The sequence below is a fragment of the Neoarius graeffei genome, chromosome 11 (genome assembly GCF_027579695.1).
Source record: "Neoarius graeffei isolate fNeoGra1 chromosome 11, fNeoGra1.pri, whole genome shotgun sequence".
Lineage (NCBI taxonomy): Eukaryota > Metazoa > Chordata > Actinopteri > Siluriformes > Ariidae > Neoarius > Neoarius graeffei.
Genome location: NC_083579.1, coordinates 19467947 through 19481496, shown reverse-complemented (window position 1 = coordinate 19481496; position 13550 = coordinate 19467947). Strand labels below are relative to the sequence as shown.

The window sequence follows — 13550 nt, the reverse complement described above, 5'->3', positions numbered from 1 at the left end:
CAATGACAGTCATTAGTGCCTGTGCTCCAATGCTTGATGCAGATGATGATGCCAAGGAAGCCTTCTACACTGCACTGGATCAACTCCTCAAAAGATACACCAGCTGCTGACAACTTGGTACTACTTGGTGACTTTAACACCTATGTGGGATGGGATAAACACTTGTGGCCTCCCATAGGATCAAATGGAATGGGTAAGATGAACTCGGAACAGATTCCTGCTACTTACTACATACACAGAGCATAGCTTAGTTATTACCAACATTTTATTTCGCGTGAAAGATCGGCACAAGGGTACATCCGTGCTCATGCCATTGGCACACCATTGACTATATAACTACTAGACAGAAAGAAAGACAGTGCATGACGGACACACGTGCAGTTTCTGGCAGCGATAGCTGCCTCACTGATCACTGTATGGTTAAGTCTGTTTTCAGGCTGAAATTTCGGAAGAAGAACCCACAGCACCTCTGGCTCAAACTTAACATAGAAGCCCTTAACCAGCTTGCAGTTAAACAAGATGTTCAGACATCACTAAATGATAAACTCCCTGCCCTAGAGGAGGAGAAATCTGTTGATACTACATGGAACACTCTCAAAAATGCTATTCTTGATGCGTGCTCCAAGACGATTAGACCAAAGAGGAAAAAACACCAAGACTGGTTTGATGATAATGATGAAGAACTTCTCAAACTTGTTAGTCAATATTGAGCTGCTTTATCAACTGGCAGCAACATCCAAAGACACGCTCCCACAGACAGGAACTTATTAACGCAAAATCCGATCTACAGAGGCGCACTAGAGAACTAAAGAATCAATGGTGGCAGGTAAAAGCAGCTGAACTACAAGAGCTTGCAGATAATCACAAGAGCAGTGCTTTTTTTGCAGCAACTAAGATGGTTTATGGTCCTGGTGCTCATGGGCCAACTCCTCCTGGACCTCCACCAACAAAACTTGTTAAGGACCCTGACTCAATTAGATCGTGCTGGAGAGAACATTTTAGCAATCTGCTGAACTGCGATGCTCAGGTGGATCCAAATGCACTGGATGAACTTGAATAGCACCTTGTAAGACATGAACTAGCCACATCTCCATCCCTTGAGGAAGTTGAAAAAGCACTGAAGTCTTTGAAGAATGGTAAAGCTTTGGAACCTGATGGTATTCCTGCTGAAGTGATCAAATTGAGTGGACCTCAACTCACGGACCATCTTTTTTTGCTCATTCAGAGATTCTGGACGGAAGAACAAATTCCCCCTGATCTCAGAGTTGCCCTAATCGTGACTATGTTCACAAAGGGTGATAAATCTTCCTGCAGTAAATATCACAGAATCTCACTTCTCTCAGCAATGGGCAAGCTCTTTGCAAAGATCCTGTTGAATCGTCTGATGCCACTCGCCGAAGAGGTGCTTCCAGAAAGTCAATGTGGCTTCAGAACCTCACGTGGTTCCATATGATCTTTGCCCTTCAGCAGATACAGGAAAAGTACTGAGAACAATGCTCCCCACTCTACATTACTTTCATAGAGCTCACAAAAGCATTTGACACTGTTCATTGGGATACTCTATGGTGAATTCTTGTAAAATATGGTTATCCAAAGAAGCTTGTGAAAATGATCCATCTCCTGCACGATGAGATGACTGCTGCTGTCCTGCATGATGGTAAACCCAGCGATCCTTTTTCAGTCAATGCTGGTGTCAAACAAGGTTGTGTGATCGCGTCCACCCTATTTTTGTTATTTATGGAGGCTGTTCTGCAGCTTGCTTGACCTTTCCTTAATGACAGAGTTGAAATCCAGTACCGATTTAATGGCAAGATTTTTAATCTTTGGAGGCTTCAAGCCAAGACAAAAGTTTCCTTTACAGCCATTGTTAAGCTTCAGTACAAAGATGATTCTGCAGTCTGCTGTTGTTCTGAGGATGGCATGCAGAGAACTGTTGAAACTTTTGTCACAGGGTATAGTACACTGGGCCTTAGCATCAGCAAGGCTGACATGTTTCAGCATGAACAAGGTTATCCATCTCCTACAGACTCCCATCAATCCAAATCGATGGTGAGGAACTCAATGTGGTTAACAGCTTCAAATACCTGGGAACTGTTGTCTCCAGCAATGTCTCTATGGATATGGAAATTGAAAATCACATCAGTGCAGCCACCACAGCCTATAGCAAACGCCGTAAGAGAATTTTCTGTAATAAATGACATCCAATCCAACACAAAGATCATGGTTTACAATGTCATCATCATACCTATTTTTCTCTATGGCTGTGAGATATGGGTCACCTGTCGGAAGCAGATCAAAACAACTACAAATGTACCATCAAGAATGCTTGAGAAGAATTCTGCACATCAATTGGCAACAAATGCTGCTGTACTTGAGCATCTTCTTCCAGCCTGGAATCAACCATCCTCCTTCATCGGCTCAGATGGGTTGGACACATCTACAGAATGCTGAATTATCACCGACCAAAACAATTCTACTTCTCACAGCTCTCTTTCTTTGCTCCAAAGAAAAGACACAAGGACCTTCTAAAGCACTCCTTGTTAAAGCGTGGAATCAACCTTAACGAGTGGGAACAACTAGCAGCAGATAGACAGGTCTGGAGAGAAACACAATTCGGAAAGGTGTTCTACATTTTGAAAACACCTGACTTGTTGAGGAAGCTGCGCATTGTGAACAGAGGAGTGCTCAATGGCGCACTCAGACCCTGCAGCAAGGACATGTGCTGCTAATCCTTTCAGCCGCCATACTCGGCTGCGATGACAGCGATGACAAATTAGTCATTATTGCTTATTTGTGATGTAATAGTAATGTGCCTTGTACCATGGGTCACTTTTCATCTAGTTTCATGGCTCTATCAGAACCTTCAATTACTTCCTTAAAAGTGTGTGTGTGGGGGGGGGGGTGTCTGAGAGCACATTCCTCCTCTGGCCATTTCCACACGGCTGTCATATACTCAAAAAGCTTTAAGAGGGCCTTCAGATCATCAGTGGAGATCAGCTTGGTGAGTGGCATGTATGGAATGGTGGCAGGGAACACAGCTGGAGATGGAGTGGGCTGCATCAGCTCCTGCAGTGCCCATCTGCTCTCAGCCTGCTCCTGCATGCAGTTGTTGATTTTGGGTTTGGTGGAGGCTGGCAAGGGACTTTATGATCTTGCTGAATTGGGAGGCTTCCATGGTGGTGTCTGAGTCTTCCAAAATCCATTATGTAAGGGTGTAGAGAAAGACTTGTGAGCCAGATAGAATTTTGGAGCTCAAGGTTCAAGTTTATTTACACAGCACTTTTTCAGCGCACTTTCAGAAACCCAACCAAATAGAAAAGGGACCAACATGTGTGTGTGTGTGTGTTGTGTGTGTGTTGCATGGTCCACGAGTCAGTTCACTCAGTCACTCTCTTGTTATTGGCAGTCACTGAAAACAAAGAAACACAAGAGTAGACTGGCATAAGACACAGGTGAGAATCATTACATTTCCTCCCAGTTCAAACCACCTCCTCTCTATCCATAGCAGACACTCTTAACATGTCCCTGCTTCTACAGCAACCAGGTATTCGGTGTGATTAATTTGCTTAAAGACTATCTGTTCTGATACTTTTCTTCACTAGAATTGGGTGGTCTGCCACTGAGGGTGCCATGTTCTGCGTTGTTTAACACATCTTGATGTAACTATTAGGAAATGGAAACTGACATTCTTGCTGTTCCAGTACTTGGAGGGGAGACACACACAAAAAAAAAAATTATACACACACACACTGTGTGTAGTGAATACGTTTTTCACCACGAGAAGATAAACTTCATATTTTTATGCTACCGTGTAATATTCTTATAATTATATAGACACATCCACAAAAAAATACACAAGTTAATCAAAAGAATTTTAATTTTGAACTGGTTCACCATTTTGTCATTGTGCATCAAGTCAGCAGGGAAACACTGGGAGTGATGTCATCAAAATGAAATTGGGAAATATGTCACTCAGGTCCAGGATGTATTTTGTCATATTTTGTCATATTTTGGATGTAATACAAGTTTTTCAACACGAGAAGATAAATTTCATATCTTAAAGCCAACATGTGATTTTCTTTTTATTATATAGACACATTCACAAACAAAGTATACAAATTTATCAAAACCAATTCATCGATATCCTCAGGAGTGAGGATATTGAAAAATATGTTCATGTCTCAGATGTAGTTTGTATGAAAAATACGAGTGGTGTAAAACACTTGTGTCTGTCTATCTATATCTCTCTCTCTTTGTGTGTCTGTGTGCACGCGCGCGCATCTCAAAAAAATTAAATATTGTGAAAAAGTTCAATATCTTCCATCAGTTATTTAAGAAAATTGTATATGAGGACTTTTGCTTTGGGCCATGCTGGAGTAGGAAGCAAGAGGAGAGCTCCAACCAAACTTGTCTACAGCTTTCCTGAAAATTAACTTCAGCGTCATTGAACTGCAGTAAAATGTAGAACACAAAGGCTTACATAGCCACGAGCATATAATGAGCAACAGACACAAACGGACAACCTCTGCTCCAACCGACAACACAAAATACTAGTGTTAGCAAGCTAGCTACTATGGTCTCCCCTGCTGACAAATGCTCCTCCAAGGGTGATGACAGCATCTCCATGAACCAACTGGTGGAAGAATTGTCCAGGCAGCAGTCTAAGCGAGGATATCTCCATCCTTATTCAGGAATCTGTTGGCCCTTTGCAAGCTTCTGTGAATGCTATAAGAGAGACTGTGAATAACTTTCAAAGTTGCTTGAACGCAACAGAACCCCTAGCAGGGGGCAATTTTGAAAAGATATATGCAGCTGAAGCAGCTATCAAATCTCTGCAGACACAGAATGCTTAACTTCTGGATTGTATCGAGGATTTAGAAAACCGTTCTCGCAGAGCAAATTTAAGGATTGTGAATATTCTGGAAGACAGTGAAGAGGATTAGGATACAGTTACGTTCATGTCAAACATGCTGATGGAGGTCATGGGCAGTGAGGTTTTTGATTCTGCACCAGCTTTGGAAAGAACTCTACCCTGAGAATGTATCCAGATTTCAGTGTGAGTCTATCAAGGAGACATGTGGAATTTAGCGATGTCAAGTAAGCACTATACAACAGGGGAATAAAATTCCAGCTTCTCTATCCAACCTGCCTGCAAGTCACTTTTGGAGGAAATACTTTCAAATTCAGTACACTGGAGGAAGCAAAGGCATTCTATGATCAACAGATGATGGCTCAAGAAGACCCGATGGACTGATTAGCTTTGCTTTGAACTGGTTTGCAGAGTGGTTAGCTTGCTATGGCTAGGAGCTAGCTTACTAGCACAAAAGATTTCTGAATTGTGTTTCAGGAGACTTATTTCCACAGACAGATAATGACAGCATAAAAGGACTAACACAAACATTTTGAGGTAAATCTGCATGATGTCCAGCCTACTACGAGAAATTGCTCTCAAATACTAGATTGACTTGTTTGCTTTGCATCATTTTTAAACTGGGATGTATGTTGTTATGGTGACCAGTTGGCAACAGCACATTACGTTATTGTTTACTATCTTTGCTCAAGTTCATTGTCGGAATCTTCCGTGATTGACGTGGCTAATGTTAATTGATGATACTGGTTAATTTTACATTGTTTTAAATTTTCACTTTGAAATGGTCAAAGGCTCTCCTGTAGTTTAATGAATGGTTTAGTAAAGAAGTAATTCACTTCTGGAAGAATCAAAATTTAGAAGGGTTATGTGTTATGTTCAATGTTGGGCTGGGTTTAATTGTTGATGCAACTGACTTTTGTTTACTTTGTACTGAGACAGGATTTTTGTTCATTTTTTATGATGATTATTTTGGAGGGTTTACTGAGGATTAGCCACCTTTCTACTATGGGTGCACATTCTGGTTTATTTTTTCTTCTTTTAACTCCACATGACTGTTAGCACAGATGACATTAGGGCTGAAGTAGGAGTATCATCTACCCGATTTGTAAGTTGGAATGTTAAGGGCATGAATGGGCCAATTAAAAGAACATGAATATTTTCCCACTTGAAAAAAAATAAAACAGAAATAGCATTTTTGCAGGCGGCACGGTGGTGTAGTGGTTAGCGCTGTCGCCTCACAGCAAGAAGGTCCTGGGTTCGAGCCCCGGGGCCGGCGAGGGCCTTTCTGTGTGGAGTTTGCATGTTCTCCCCGTGTCCGCGTGGGTTTCCTCTGGGTGCTCCGGTTTCCCCCACGGTCCAAAGACATGCAGGTTAGGTTAACTGGTGACTCTAAATTGACCGTAGGTGTGAGTGTGAATGGTTGTCTGTGTCTATGTGTCAGCCCTGTGATGACCTGGCGACTTGTCCAGGGTGTACCCCGCCTTTCGCCCGTAGTCAGCTGGGATAGGCTCCAGCTTGCCTGCGACCCTGTAGAAGGATAAAGCGGCTAGAGATAATGAGAATGAGCATTTTTGCAAGAAACGCATAGCAGCTTAAGCATAGCGGCTCAAGTTGGACTCAGGAAAAATTGGGTTAGACAGACTTTCCATTCTAACTTTAACCCACAAGCGCAGGGGGCAATAATAATTCATTTAAAAAAAAAAGGGATATTATTTATTCCATCAAAAACAATCTCAGATCCTCAAGGGTGATTTATAATAGTTTCAGGTTCCCTCTTCAACACCCCAGTTGTACTTGTAAGCATATATGCCCCTGACTGGGATGATGTTGGCTTCATTAACAAACTTGCTTCCATAATACCAGATTTAAATTATGATCATTCTTGCTGGAGATATGAATACTGTTATTGACCCAGATATAGATCATGCTAATCCTAAAACTTTGGCATGTTCCAAAAAGTCCCAGGCTCTCTGTGAATTCATGAATCAGACTGGTTGAGTTGACCCATGGAGACCCGCATAAAAAGGAATTATCTTACTTTTCACACATCCACCATACATACAGTAGAATAGAGTTTTTTTGTTTTTTATTGACACAACACTCCTCCGGGCGGCACGGTGGTGTAGTGGTTAGCGCTGTCGCCTCACAGCAAGAAGGTCCTGGGTTCGAGCCCCGGGGCCGGCGAGGGCCTTTCTGTGTGGAGTTTGCATGTTCTCCCCGTGTCCGCGTGGGTTTCCTCCGGGTGCTCCGGTCTCCCCCACAGTCCAAAGACATGCAGGTTAGGTTAACTGGTGACTCTAAATTGACCGTAGGTGTGAATGTGAGTGTGAATGGTTGTCTGTGTCTATGTGTCAGCCCTGTGATGACCTGGCGACTTGTCCAGGGTGTACCCCGCCTTTCGCCCGTAGTCAGCTGGGATAGGCTCCAGCTTGCCTGCGACCCTGTAGAAGGATAAAGCGGCTAGAGATAATGAGATAATGAGACTGGTTGAGTTGACCCATGGAGACCCGCATAAAAAGGAATTATCTTACTTTTCACACATCCACCATACATACAGTAGAATAGAGTTTTTTTGTTTTTTATTGACACAACACTCCTCCGGGCGGCACGGTGGTGTAGTGGTTAGCGCTGTCGCCTCACAGCAAGAAGGTCCTGGGTTCGAGCCCCGGGGCCAGCGAGGGCCTTTCTGTGCGGAGTTTGCATGTTCTCCCCGTGTCCGCGTGGGTTTCCTCTGGGTGCTCCGGTTTCCCCCACAGTCCAAAGACATGCAGGTTAGGTTAACTGGTGACTCTAAATTGACCGTAGGTGTGAATGTGAGTGTGAATAGTTGTCTGTGTCTATGTGTCAGCCCTGTGATGACCTGGCGACTTGTCCAGGGTGTACCCGCCTTTCACCCGTAGTCAGCTGGGATAGGCTCCAGCTTGCCTGCGACCCTGTAGAAGGATAAAGCGGCTAGAGATAATGAGATGAGATGAGAACACTCCTCCTTGTAAAAAAAAAAAAAGTAGAGTATACAGCCATTGTGGAATCAGACCATGCGCCAATTGTAAAGAAAGTTTGATTTTGCTTTCTCCCAAAATCTAACACAGCCCAATATTTGGAGACTGAACACAGCCTTATTAGCAGGCAAACAGTTTTGTGAACTCATATCTCAGGAAATTGAGGAGTTTTTGCTCTTTAACAGATCCGACTCAATATCACCATCCACTTTATGGGAGACACTGAAAGTTATACTCCATATCACAAAGCAAGAAAACAGAATGTGCAAGAACTTATTAACACTAAGAAACAGACCACCAGTATTCCATAGCCCTGACTCCAGAATTATATAAAGACAGAATTGCTCTGAAAATGCAATGTGATTGTCAACCTAAAGAATCAAGAAACACCTACTCTGGTTAAAAGGGCACTTCTATGAGCATGGAGAAAAAGCAAGCCACTTGTTAGCTTAAGGCCCGGTCACACAGCACTCCGCATCTATATCACGTACAAAAAGATACAAAAATCTGGTGGACGTGGTCGTAAGTGGTAATTTTTGGTCAATTTTGGCTTTGCCGTGCTTTGTACGGGGTATGGCCGTCGGCGGCTGTTTCACTGCTGCAGCACTGCCAAATCACGGGTAACCGCGGCTCAGCGTCGTTGGAAGAGCGGCTTGCTGCGCATATAAAAGCGGTAGGATATGTTGAGCCTGTATCAGTTGGTTCTGTTGGTGCTGGAGCATTAAGATGAGGACATCACAGCGTTGAGGGTTCATGTTCACCCCTTGACATTTAGACTGCAAGTGCCGAGGTCTCAGAAAATTACGGTATTTACATGCCGCAAATCAGAAGTGATGCAGAAGTGATTAGACAGTGATCAATCGAATTTAGAACTTGTTTGAGACGTCGTTTAACGGGCTTAGACAGTGCTATGTACGCGGAAAAATCCATTTCTCAGTGATAAGCCGCTAAACACACGCTATATCCCGTGATACCAACGCGTAACACCCGTCCGATGACCGTGCTCTGCCCGTGATAGACCGCCAAACTTTCGCGTCTTACCACGTCTCCCCAAGTTTTAATAACGGCCGGGACACTGATTATCACGTGTTTTTCACGTGTGTTGCACGTCTTTACCACGTGTGCCGGCCGTGGTTGTCCGCGGTCTAAAGTTTTGAGCAGTCCAAAACTTTTTGCCGCGTCCGACGCCGTTCCGATTTTCCCCTGCGTCCTGTCACGTCTGTATATCGACTGTAACACGTCTTAACTTCGACATCAACACGAACAACATCGTCTGCTTCACGGGAGAGCACTTTTTGACGGGTTTTGGCCGTGATAAAGCCGTAAAGCGCTGTGTGACCGGGCCTTTACCAACTGAAGTGCAAATCAGCATCTCATATGATTCCACAGATTTGCAATTCTTCAGTTATTCACAATCGATCCAGTGGAGATAAGCAATATCTTTAAAGAATATTACATAGACTTGTACACTAATGTATTTACACATGAAGTTTTTGAATAATTTAGATATTCCCATGATAGACAAGGCTGTTAAAAATGACCTGGATAAGCCCTTACAACTACAAGAAATCTTAGATTCCATTCAGAAAATGCAAAGTGGTAAAACCCCAGCACTAGATAGCTATCCTTTTGGAATTAAAAAAAAAATTCTCCTCCACCTACTCCCATTCTATTTGCAATAATCACCTCTTTCCTGCAGCCAGACTCGATCATACCTTTAGACGGTGGGAGAGTTGGTCTTGCTAGATGTAATGACATTTACATAGATGGTCTTGCGTTTGAGTCCAACTTTTCCTGCTTTACCAGCACATTCAGAGTTGGATAATATCTTGCAAATGCCTGTGCAGTGTAAAGGCCAGATCTCAAACATATCAATCATTTCTCTTCAAATGGTGTCCTTGGATAAAGCTAGAATAGAATGGGCTGAAGAACTTGGAACCAGAATTTCTGATGCAGTCTAGAGCTGGGCATACATTGTGCGATTTTTTCAATCATGGTATTCAGCTGCTGCTCACACTGTACGAGTGAATCGCAGGGGTAAGCAGCACACAGCTTACGATTCCTGTTCTCACACTCTACGATCCGATGCTCGGATGCGATGCTCGGATCCGATGCTTAGGATTTCAAACAGGTTTGATTTTCATCCGATCGATCGGGAGGAGGTCGTGAGGTGTTAATCGCTTGTCGTTACCCCATGTATACTACACGATCCGAGACGCACGATTGAGCCAAAACTCGGCCCGATCTCCAAAATAGTCGCACAAGTGAAAATCGTGTCAAAATCGGGCCAAAAATCGCACAGTGTATACCCAGCTTAGGATTGTGCTCAGAGTTAACAGAACTCTACTGTGCCCATCTTAGCTTGATACAGTTTAAAGTCTTTCCTCATATTTATTACACTAAATCAAAATTATCTAAAATGTATCCTGATATTGAGGACAGGTATTTTTGTCCATTGCAATTCCACTTCAGCTAACATGGCTCATGTGTTTTGGACTTGTCCTAGGTTAAGAGACTTTTGGTCATCCTTTTGTAAAACTCTAAACAAAGCATTCGATACCAATGTGCAACCAAATGCAGAAATGGCCATTTTTGGAGTATTTGTCTTAATGGTCTTAATGCCCACTCATAAGAAAAATGCATTTGCCTCCCTTTTAGCAAGGAGAAGAATAGTGTTGAAATGGAAATCTCCTGAACCACCGAAAGTATCACTCTGGCTTAATGATCTGATGTTATTCCTGAAATTAGAAAAAATAAGTATTTTACTAGAAGATCAACATTCCATAAAATATGAAATCCACTGATATTGCATTTTGAAAGGCTTAACACCCTGCCCTCAGATAATAGATAATATAAGGCCCTGATGGTTATGCAAGCTTTAAGTAGTTCTACTTAAAGTAGAAGTATCTAAACGAATGGATCTGTATTGTCTTATCTTTCTTGAGCATGGTTACTGTTCACACATTCGTGAACAGCCCCCCTCCTCACCCTGAACTTCCTCTCTCTCCTTTTTTTTTAACCCTCTGGGATCTGAGGGTAGTTTCTGGCACTCTAATAATTTTGGCATGCTCTGATTTTGTCAATTTCAACAAATCTAAGCAGTATTTTCAAAGTCATATGACTTTTGTATTCAGTACAAGTTCAGCTACAATAATATCTATGTAGTATGTATGTCATGATTGTACTTAAAAAAACAGATAAATGAAGATGCTGTAAAAAAAAAAGATAAATGAAAATGCTATAAAAAAAAACACAGATAAATGAAGATGCTGTAAAAGGGGGGGGGGGGGGGCAGTTTTAGAAATGTATGAAAAAAAATGGCCTTACCCATTGTGACAAACCATTTTGGTCACTTGAGGTGATTCTGTTCAGTCTTAGGAATGTATCAAGCACAAAAACTTAAATCTGCTCCATTGATTTGTACAATTAACTGGCCATCAAAAAATTTGTGTCCGATTGTTTTGAGATAAAGGGTTGGCACAGTGGGAGGGGTATTCAATGAGAAGTAGGGCTGTAACGATATGCGTATCGAAATCGAAATCGCGATACGCAGAGCCACGATCCGTATCGCGATACAAGAAGGCAGAATTGCGGTACACCCTTTCAAACTTCTCCTCAGCCCAAAAACAGAGGCGCTTCCAAACTTCAATTTATGAATACTTTACTTTTTATTTAAATTTCATTTTAAACTTAGTTAAATTACTTTTATTTTTTTATATCTATTAGTAAGTCATTTTTTCGCCGACCTGCGACAATCTTCTGCGAGTCACGCAACGTCCACACTCGCCACTGGCAGAGCATTCATTTCTTTTAAGCGGTCGCCATTCTGGTTGCGACCCGGGGAGCAAATCTGTAAACAAGCAGCTCATTGGCTGGCTAGGTGTGCCACAAGCCAGTCATAATCACTTGACCGGAAATGCATGCAGTGTTGCCAGATTGGGCAGGTTTAGGTGCTTTTTGGCTGGTTTTGAACATATTTTGGGGTGGAAAATGTTAGCAATATCTGGCAACACTGAAGGCATGTCTGCTTGGGCGGAAGCCTTCTGCGGCAGTTACATTTTGACACGCGAGCAATGTTTCACCATAAAAATTCCGTAATTTCCATCTGTTTTCTGCGATCACAGAAAATCATTGGCCCTATGAGAGTGAGACAGTGAGAGAGCCACCCCCCCAAAAAAAATCTTAATGGATTTACACGATTTGGAAAAATGACTTTTTCAGAACCGAAAAAAACAGAGCTTCCGGCTCAACAGTATTATTTTGAGAAATAAAACAATCTTTGGATATACATTTGTTCATTTTTGCATACATATTACTCATTCTCTGCAGTGGTCTGAATTATTTGTTATTAAATAGTTAATGTAAGTAAGTAAATGTTAATAAGTCAAATTTACTACTTTAAAAAAACATTTTTTAAAAAATCGTGGGCGTATCGAATCGTGGGTCAAAAATCGCGATACGAATCGAATCGTGAGTTGGGTGTATCGTTACAGCCCTAATGAGAAGGGTAAAAAATTCTATTCCATTCAATGAGAAGAGTGAAAACTGCCAACTCTTAATCCCGTGCCCCTCCCACTGCCAACTCTTAATCCCATCAGGTCAATTCACAATGGGTAAGGCAGTGTTTTTTCACACATTCCAACATGGTTCTAAAACTGCTTTTTAAAACATCTTCATTTATCTGGTATTTAACTTTATTCAGTGTGTCTTCAAATTAACTCCTGTACTATTTTACTCAGTTCAAAGCCACAACCTACTCTGTTAAACAATTACTCTAATTTTGCTCCCACTCCAAATGTTACTCTTTAAACTCAAAGTCGAGCAAAATTAACTATTTTTGATTGAGCAATTTTTCCAGAGTTAACAATATTTGTCATTTTTCCTGTGCATGCACTACAGCACATGCATATCAACTGATCTGCTCATAATAAATAGAAGAAGTATTTACACTTACTCAGGTTGATCGTCTGGATCAAGTCAAAATAAAAAGGCACCACTCAGTGTCACAGTTGTCAAGATTGAATTGAAACACTGTCCTGAATCATCCGAAGTGCATAAAATCCGCGTGCCATCTTGCAAAAAGTTTTACCTCCAAATAGCCTAAACTATGTCTGACAGATTTTATCCTGTTTACGGTGGGCGTTCCCACTGCAAAAGAGAAACCAATCAAAACCGAAAGAGTGAAAGTGATTATCATGCCATTACCATGTGAATAGTCTCTTATGAATGTGTAAGTGGGAGCTCAGTGCTCTGACTCCAGTGTGACTGAGTAAGGTGACAAGTTTTATGTTTCATCTAATTTAGGCAATTTAAAAACTACACTATTATTTGGCAGTGAGCACATAGGAAAGTGTAAAGTTTGACAATGTTTATCATGCTTGTATGGTAAACAACTTGAAGATATTGATCTAAATACATCTAAAATTTATCTAAATACATTCTAAGCCTGTCAAGCTTCACCGCCAAAGCTCTCAACCCCAGAGGGAAGTATGTGGGTGGTGTGGGTGGGATGGTACTGGTCCTCAAATACAAAAACAAGACATTGTATCTAAACAAATGGATCTGTATTGTTTTATCTTTCTTGAATAAAAGCATGGTTAAAAAAATGTAATATATTCTAGGCTAATTACAAGTAAGCTAAAAAGCTAAAGTATTTTTTAAATTTTAATCATTATGGCCTA

At 41.7% G+C, this 13550-nt stretch overlaps 1 protein-coding gene across 23 annotated transcripts in view; it reads left to right on the top strand.

Moving 5' to 3' along the window:
• The window catches only part of gphna (gephyrin a), a 471572-nt gene that overhangs the window by 417866 nt on the left and 40156 nt on the right, over positions 1-13550 (top strand). The window contains exon 25 of one of the 23 annotated variants that reach the window (XM_060933599.1): positions 3407-3452. The exons of the other annotated variants lie outside the window; for them this stretch is intronic. Within the exon in view, the coding sequence (XP_060789582.1) occupies positions 3407-3435 (29 nt within the window). The 3' untranslated portion in view covers positions 3436-3452. The remainder of the gene's footprint in view (positions 1-3406; positions 3453-13550) is intronic. 23 annotated transcript variants of the gene reach the window in all.